Source organism: Orbicella faveolata, unplaced genomic scaffold, assembly GCF_042242905.1.
Source record: "Orbicella faveolata isolate gen_17 unplaced genomic scaffold, um_ofav_v1 contig_3, whole genome shotgun sequence".
NCBI classification, from domain to species: Eukaryota; Metazoa; Cnidaria; class Anthozoa; order Scleractinia; family Merulinidae; genus Orbicella; species Orbicella faveolata.
Window position 1 is genome coordinate 21,823,081 of NW_028301558.1, and position 9,133 is coordinate 21,832,213.

General features: G+C 40.6%; 1 protein-coding gene across 1 annotated transcript; it reads right to left on the minus strand.

The window, feature by feature from the left end:
• Positions 1–109: 109 nt before the first annotated feature.
• LOC110064464 (uncharacterized) lies at positions 110–9,113 on the minus strand. Its single transcript, XM_020771518.2, has 7 exons — positions 8,647–9,113; positions 6,935–7,035; positions 5,611–6,562; positions 4,203–5,132; positions 2,787–3,023; positions 1,349–1,616; positions 110–1,099 (listed from the first exon to the last, which is right to left on the minus strand). The coding sequence occupies exons 1-7, from the start codon at positions 8,888–8,890 to the stop codon at positions 1,030–1,032; spliced, it is 2,802 nt and encodes a 933-aa protein (XP_020627177.2). The 5' UTR covers positions 8,891–9,113; the 3' UTR covers positions 110–1,029.
• Positions 9,114–9,133: the final 20 nt, after the last annotated feature.

Genomic DNA, 9,133 nt, shown 5'->3' on the forward strand with positions numbered 1-9,133 from the left:
TCGCCATTTTTTAAGCTGGGCAAGACCACAACGCTCTAAAAAACATCAAATTGCTCAGTGATGGTTCAGATAGATTCCGAACTAACTTTAACTTCAAAGTAATCACAAGTATTTTTAAGTATTTTAATTAACAAGAAAAGATGAATCAGGTATACTCGGCTATAATATCACTTCTACAAATATGCAAGCCCGTTGTTGCCTTTACGCGTTAAACTAATTCAAGTTGATACAAAACTACACACAGCAACATCGCCAAGATAACTAGTATTAGACTATTCAAGGACATACGATATCTCACTGATACGTTATCCCCATATCTTGAATTCCATCATGCTAAATTCAAAAAGTAAAACTATCGACAAACGACTTTCACCGGTATTCCTGTAAAATTAAACACAAATCCAGCAAAGTCTGCAATACACTAATCTTGTCTCGCTATGTGCTTTAAATGCAACTGGTCGACGCTGTCAAGAGCTAACGTGAAACCTATTAACTCACTTATGCCAAAAGACTGCTTTTTCACTATTTTGCGCGACACACGTATATTGCATTCAAACTTACACGAAATGCCTTAATTTGGCTTGTGGCTTGCTCTCTCTTTCAACGAGACCAGCAGATTTCAAATTTTAAACAGAAAAAGTTTTTACTCAATTATGCAAATGAATATTACTACTAAACGTGTCAACTGTGTTCTTCCTTCACCGTCTTAGTTTTGACCCGAACTGTTCTATTATGACGACGAAGCCCGTGATGCTAACGATTAGCAGTTGCTTGGGTTTTACCTTTGGTGCGACAACATTAACCAAACTAGGTGCAGTCTTGCACGTCTCTCGAGAAGGAAAGAAAATTGAGTCCGCGAAGACGAGGGTAACTGTTTACTTAGCAGAAGCTTATCAACTCGATTCGAGGTGAGAAGCCTGTGATTTAAGCTAAGTTGCTTTTTGCTCGATGTTTCAATACTACTGTAAAAAGAGAGGTACATTAACTCCTACATATTTCAACCTTAAAAAAACGTAGGATTGCTTTCAATCAGCGGATTCCTTTAGCAGCCAGGTCTTCTTTGACCCTCCTCAGATAGTCAGGATCTGGATATCCAAATCTGTAAAAATTTTACTCAAAATCAGTTCCATTTCATCTTTTAGCCACGTGAAAGCAGGTTACGTTTATTGACGTATCAGTTGTCAGCATGGAATATTTTCAAATTAACAGGACGCTCAAGAGAATATGGCTCTCTCACAGAATGTACAATAAATAAATTCCCATACTGAAGGAAAGTCAACGACAGGGTCTCTATTGTCTGAAAAAGCTAAAATTAGCTTGCAGTAAAATATCCACGTCAAATACCTACCCCTGAGGACCTCCATGCACGCTAGTCTTGTGGTGGATATCATTCCACGTGATCTGGTTTTGTAGTCCAGTTGTTACTGAGGTTCCAACAGTAAAAACCAATCGAGCATCAAAAGCTCTTTTCAAAAGCTGCAGGACCTCATTTCCTTCTCGGTTATCAGGAAGATAAGCAGTTCGTTGGGTGCCATCATACCTTCGGCCAGGGCTAGGATGTTCCCTGCCTTGTGTTCCCGGTGGAAAATAGTAGTCGATAATGATTGTACCACAATCTGCAGATCAATGACGCACAGAATTGAAAACAAAATAAGTTGTTGCTTGTGTTACTATATTCTTGCTGTTGTTACGGTAAGACAGGAAAGTGTTATATACAGAAAAGGGATGTAACCCGATGCTGCTCGTGCTGTGACGTACAATCCAGCGAAAGTTGTCCAAAAGACTTCTCACAATTTTGAAGACATACGTACAGAACTGTTTAAGCCGGGGGGGGGGGGGGGGTAATATATGTTCAGCGGCTTGTTTATATGTCAGTCGAATACTTTTAACCAACATGAAGCTGTTTGTCCACAGGTCGATGGTAGCAGTAGCACGCTCTGCAGTATACTTCATCTCACACTGACTCATTACCCAGCAGTTGTAGACCCACCGGCAGGGTGCTTAATTATATTCAGACACTTTTATTGGAATTGAAGAAAATATGGAAGAATATTTCAAAAGAAATATAAACGCTTGTACATGACGTTTTAGCGTCGCCATTAGGGAGCTTAAGCAACGACGACGACGACGACGGCGAGGACGCACGACGCCTAGTAAAAAAATGAAGTCATATTTTACAAACGAAATTCTCGATTGTCCAGATCTGTTCGGTACGCCAATGGCTGTAAAAACGTGCTTAAGCTAAATATGCAACGACGGCGTTCCATTTCAAATGGAAATACAAAAAATCAGCCGTCGTCGTCCACGTTCCGTAGACGACGCAAAACTTGGTCATTTCAAGTTGTTGTTTCGCAGAAACAACATCTTTTTGCAAAGATTTATATAACGCACGTGCACAGCTATTGTTTTGCTCATTAAACATTTTCTTTGGTGATCTTCTCGTTGCCGTCGTCTTTGTGGTTTGCTTAAGCTCCCTAATATTATTAACAAGTGCAGAACCGCACAATTTAAAACATCCACAAGATAGCGCCGAAACTTCATGTACTAGGGGCGTTTATATAGAGGATAATACATGCCCGCGAGTGGATACGAATTTTATCTTCGTGTGTTCAACTCGATATCTCACGAGTGAGCGCAGCGAACAAACGAGCGCAGCGAACAAACGAATGAATAAGATGTCGAGTTGTATTGGCTGTGCGTTTATATGCATGGTAAAGATCTTCATAAATACATGATTGTTCGTTAAATCTTTATTTTTATAATTAAAATTTTTAATGTAATGTTACCATTATAGCCGGGAAGGCGTTGAAGTCCTCTGTGAAACTGCATTTGTCCTGCAGGCTGATTTCCTCTCATAACGCCCTGCACCTCTTTACAGACGGGGCATCTGTTGTCGTGCTTTAGCGCAGTCTCCACGCAGTCTTTACAGAAGACGTGTTTACACTTCAAAGTCCGTGCATTTGTCACGGTATCGAGGCAGATGGGGCATTCAGCTTCTGAGCCTGCTCCGCCAAAAGCAGAATCTGTTAAAGAAATTAAAACTTGAAATAGTGTAGTCTGTCGGTTATCAATGAAAGGGACGCCAATTATAGCCAATACAAACCGCCGCGCCCACAAATCTGGCTCCCGCTAAAATGTCTTTCAGGGCTTCTTACCAACCAGTCCTAGCTTAACCGGCACTGCCATAAATTATACGGTACCTCTTTCACTACAAGTAATTTCCCAAAACGTTTTGCATTATCTTTTTCCCTATGCCTACGTAACGCTACGATTTCCCCCTCTGGTAATTGCCCATATGTCGAAGATGATATTCAAGTTGAACGTTTCACCGCACCTATACCTTAAGGACTCTGATGATATCTGCGCAGTTAAAATCAAATCAAGCTCACAAGTATACCAGTAGCTGGTAAAGCCCTGGGGCAATTTATTACTTGGACAAATGTTGTTATGCATTTGGGCAGTATTTTTTTTGGGGGGGGGGGGGGGGGCAGTATCCCTAGGAAGTATCCCTAGGAAGTCGGGGTGATGACGCCTAAGGTATTTCCAAGGCATTTGAAAACCAGGCTTAACTCTCAGCTTACCTTGTAAGTGGTGACTCACTATTTCGACTGATGATATGATTACGCTCACTGCATTTCACCAAGACATCAGGATGTAATGTTCGCTTTTGATTACAAAGATTATGATAACCTGGATGTTAAAAGATCCTCTATGTTTCGCACGGAATTACACGAGATTGTAGTATTACTATTATAACATCCAGTCCATCAGGTTTCTGGTTCTGAATGTGAAATTGCTTGTTCAGTACCCTTGTCTTTGTTTGTCAGATCAACACAGACAAGGTATAATTTATTGAAGGCTTCAGTTTATGGAGAGGAATAAAAAAATACAAGTTGACATTCTGCCCCTGAGGTTAGAAGCCTAATGAGTCTAATGACTTAATCAGGGTGCAGGCGAGTTGTGATGTCTCTTTTCCTGATTCTTTCTGGTTTAAACATGCCTGTTTCTTTGTCAATTTGTTACTTATCTTGCTACGCTGTCTATTGTTAAAAATAAACGCGGGCTTGTGCACAAAGAACAGCACTTTGTGCGTCATGAACAGTTTTTATTTTAGAGAGGAAAACTGCAGCCTAAAACACAGAAAATAATCGCCCTTCATTGAAATAAGGGTTACATGTTTGGTTTATTTGGTATTGCCATACCTTCATCTTTCCGGTCCGTCGTGGCCAAATTGGGGGGATGATATCCCTTCTTCCCTGCACCTCCATGCTCCTGAGCTGTGGGCGATCTTGTTTCAGTACCTCCTCCCGTATTGCTCTTCACTGCACCACTGTAAGATTTGTTTGAACGCGACGGAAGATTGGAAGTACTTAAAGGGTGATCATTTGTAGCAACAGAACTACCTGAAGTATTCTGATGATGGCTGCCAACCACGTTACCCGGTTTCGTCGATGACCGATTGTTGCCAGAGCTGTTCCTGCTCTTACTTTTACCACGATTTGACCTTGAAGACGTAGGCACTGAGTTCGTCGCACCTTCGACACCATCTGGTGGCCTTTTAATAGGTCTGCCGGAATGTTCTTGGTTGTTTCCATGCCTAGAGATGAACTCCGTCCTGAAGGCTTGAACTGAGGGATCGTCATTATTCACGAATCTGATATCAGTGATCGTTTTCTTCTTTGGGTTGCCTTGTTTAACAAACTCCTCAACGGCATCAAACATGACATTGGCGCATTCGTCTTTCGGCATGCCAAAGCTGCCGGAGCCAATGGCTGGTAATGCTATAGAGGTCATTTTCCATTCTTGTGCGAGGTTTAAACTGTTTAAACAGGCCCGGCGAAGGAGATACCTGCTCTGGGACAATCCTACGTCTCGGAAAACTGGTCCTACAGCATGGACAACCTTGTTACAAGGTAGATGTCCGGAACTTGTTATAACTGCTTCACCATCTTTCAGTGATTTACGTTTTGCTGTAATCTTGTTTGACTCTATCTCGATTACCTTTCCTCCTCTGTCAAGTATGGCCTTAGCCACACCTCCATCGTGTCGAAGGTGATTGTTGGCGGCGTTTACAATGACATCAACCCGTTCGCTGGTAATATCTCCCTTGTAAACTGACACTTTGACACCACCTACAGAGAGAAAACATGAGTTACACTGAGTTCATCAACCGGAATTGACGGAGTAGTTTACGGCCTTCCCAGTCGAGGGATATATCTGCCTTGCGTTAAAACGAAAATGTGACAAGAGGCAGAAAAATAGTGGCTAACAATAGTCTCCAGAAAAAAACTAGATGAAAGCAAAATATACGAACTTTTTTACAGAGAGAGATCCCTCCAAGGCTTAGTAATGTAATAGCGTAATTTACTTTCTCACACTCTGGACGCCTTAAGTGCATCTAAAATTTTCCTTACTCCAGCTGGAAGCTTATACAAAACCTACACAGTTTAAGTGTGAGGCCTGTATCACGATTTAGGGACCCCTTATTTCTCTTTTAAATTAACAGTGCAAATTATAATTTGAAGGGTCATTTAACATTACCTTAATGAATAATGTTTACATAATGTTTACTAAATTCCATTCACCAAGATGGAAAAAAGTATTGCTAACCTATGTAGGTTTCTATTAGATCTTTACTTTGGAACCCTGTGGAAGAATCTGAAGGGTCTACATCCATCTCCTCATCGTGGCTTGACTCTTGAAATTCTTCAGTGCCCTCGTCTTTTCCTGCTTCCCTCTTTATTTCTATCTCCTCCTTTCTAAGAAATTCGAAGGCTGCCTCCAAGTCGTGTTCTTCTCCATACAGTTCCCAGTGCTTTTGATCCCTTGCCACCTCAACAGAGACTGGAAACAATTTACTCATTTCAAGAATTTTCTTTCGAGCAGGGACAATATTTTTATCACTCTTCAGAGAGAAACGTTCCATCTTCATTACCTGAGTCATCTGTTGGTACAAGTCAATGAACAGGTCGCAAGCCTTGTCGTATTCCTCAGTGCTGCACGCGTCGTCCGGTGCCACTCTGATTTTGCCATCTTTAGCCTCTCGTGGTATCTTCACATGGTATTTGGCCTCGATACTGTTCAGTTCAGTTTCGTGTGCTTTGACAAAAACTTTTATGAACTTTGGCTCGACCTCAAAATGGTGATTTACTGGGGGTATGACATGTTCAACACAGTTGGACTCTGTTTTACTTGGTCCTTGGTCTTGGCAATGTAATCCATTTCGCACAGCAATTGCCTTGGTGCAGGTTTGGTTCAGACCTCCATCGCTTTCATCGCCACCAAACTGAGACTCGTTTTCACGGTGCTTCTGAGGTTGCGTCATTTTTCTTTTCAGGCCACTGAATACTGCAATTCCACCAGATTGATTTATAGCCTGTTGTAAGTAGGTACGGGACCGCTCCACTTGCTTGAAATCTCCTGACATAGTAAAAGTTTCACTGACTTCAATCCACTTAATACCAGTTTTGCCAGCAATTTCGTCTAAGAGGGTTTTTGTTTGTTCACGGGTGAGGAGTTCCACCGTTTCTAAACAAAGCTCTGCAGAAACCAGCTCGAACACCTTAACCAAAGGAAAAAATGTTGATGTAAGTTGGACCCACACAGCACTGCTGTAGACAATAGATATGATTTCAATGACATTCTATAAAACCTGCTAAGGAAGAATTTTCAGACGGAGAAAAATAAAAAGGAATGTGCAGTTTCTCCTAATGACATTGTTTTGTAAACTTGAAAAACATTGAGAAAAACATTGAGAATACCTAATACCTTGTGGACTCACAAGCACCAGAGTTGAATTAAAACTCAAATCACATTTACAACACAAATTAAAATTCATATACAGTATGCATTCAAGTTAAACCAAGACGCAAATATCACCTTTTTATACAGTTAATAAAAGTTATAGAAACCATTGCGTCAGGTATTGGAATACCTCACAGTCGTGATTATCCTTCTTCATGCTTTCCTCATACTGTTTCACTATTAAAGCTGCTCCTCCAAACTCCTGTTCCTTCTGTAGAACTGTTTTCACAACTAATGGCACAAGAAAATACCCCAGATGTATGAACAGCATCCATGGAAGCTGATTTAAATTTGCTTGCATTTAAAGAGAAATAGATCTGCACAAGGGAACTGTAAGAATCGCTAAAGATTTCTTGATTTATAGTTTGCAAATCGTGAAAGGTGGCACCTAATTTAATATTAATAAAGTAAGTGCTGATTATCAGCCGGGGAGAAATTATGTTTGTTTTGAAAAAAGAACACTGTATGAGATGATATTTTGTCTAAAATCAGTGACTGTAGGGTTAATTTTGCTTATTAGCAGTAGTACAAAGGACCTTATTGTTTTCTGTTTTAGAGATTGGATCAAGTAGATAAAATTAAATACTGTTTTGCATCCCTACATCTCTGGTTCAGTTTCCAATAGAGGCTTATGCAGGCCACATGCTCACAGACCATACTATCTTGAAAGGTCTCTAAACACGGCAACCAGAGCAGTATAACAGAATGCAAAAAGTAAATAAAAGACAACAATTATCTGAATTATTGTGCCAAATTTAGTAAATTACATAATATGAACAAAGATACATCTAACCCAACATTAAATGGAACTAAAAATGAGTCACGGGCTCGTGATTCTGATAAACACATGTTCTGACTTCTTCATTGAGCTGAGAATACCCATGATTACTTCGGAGAATCTATTTATGGTCTAGAAACTAAGATCGGGCGGGCGCAATGTGTAACCGTGACTGCGCGACATTTTTAATCGCCATGATAACTATGTCGGCTGCCTCTATACTCGTTACTGATTATTGTACACATGCAAAATAAAATAAACTGAAACTAAAAAAGATCTTCCAGATCTGCGTAATTTACAGATGTGTAGACCCACTTATCAGGTTTAAGCTTTAACGAATAAATATTCACTGCGTTTGCAAAAGTTTAATGACGAGTCCCGTATAAAATTACATGCACAATAATTCGGCTGCGTGTATAAAGACGGTTGCATTTTTTAATGTTTGCTTTCATCCCGAACGAATATGTTTGGAGAAAGCTGAGCATCAAAATAATGGTAACTGCAGAATACCATGCCACATCGAGCACTTTACTGAAAAATGGTGGCTACGCGGCACGCGGTACGCAGTGAGTAATATATTCAAGGGAGGAAGTTGTCTTAGTTGCTGGCTATGCGGTAAGCGGTACGTATAGTGATTAATATATACAAGAGAAGAAGTTATCTTAGTTGCTGGCTATGCGGTACGCAGTGCGCAGTGAGTTTCGGCTCATGGATGAAAGAACGAGTTATATTCATGAATAAATTACATACTTCAACTTGACTTGACCGCGTAGCCGGCTGCGATGAACTTAGATCGAGTGGCAGGGTATTCTGCAGTTAACCAAAATAATGATGCCTGAAAGACTAAGACATTTCTAAAGCCTAAATTGTCGCAGAGGAAAATGTAGAACGATACTCTTCTTAACTGTTATCGAAAATGAAAGACACATCCTGACTGCATATTCAGTTTCTAGACCAGTAACGCAGTGATTAAACATACTCCTTTCATAATCGTAGTGTTCCGATACGAGACTTGAGTATTCCACATATGAACTAAGGACATAAGTTAACCATAAACATTTTACCTTCAGGGCTGTCAAATGTTATTACTGCAGCTCCTAGCTTACTGACAACGATGTTGTCGATATCACCGCCGCCGTTTCTCGAACGCTGAAAATGAATAATTAGGTCTTCCGATTTTGTTGTCGGTTGAAATCCTGTGACATAAACGCTGCGAAAAACTAACGTCGGGTCGATGTGAATGTCGCCTTCCACCTGAACAACTGACGGTCCAGCAGTTCTTTCTCTGTTTGCCATATTCTCGGCCATGTTCGTTCGAGCCCTGATTGAACTAAAATGTAAGACTGATTTCTGAGAAATTGAAAGCGGAAGTACTTGGCTTTCCGGGAATCCCCTGTGATGTTAGTGGTAGAAACCGTCCAAATCGAAAGGCCAAAGAAATATTCCCCCTTGAGATACAGTTAGGGCGATAATGAGAGCATTTCTGATCAGTTAGAGTGAAAAATCTTGCCGTACATCCCCGGATCAAACGGCAGGAAGACTCAAGGAAGG

Coding starts and splice junctions, on each gene's coding strand:
- LOC110064464 (XM_020771518.2), bottom strand. CDS start 8,890: ATGGCCGAGAATATGGCAAACAGAGAAAGAACTGCTGGACCGTCAGTT. Junction 6,563..6,934: donor AGGATAATCACGACTGTGAG/GTATTCCAATAC, acceptor CCTTTGGTTAAG/GTGTTCGAGCTGGTTTCTGC. Junction 1,617..2,786: donor ACGCCTTCCCGGCTATAATG/GTAACATTACAT, acceptor ATTGATCTGCAG/ATTGTGGTACAATCATTATC.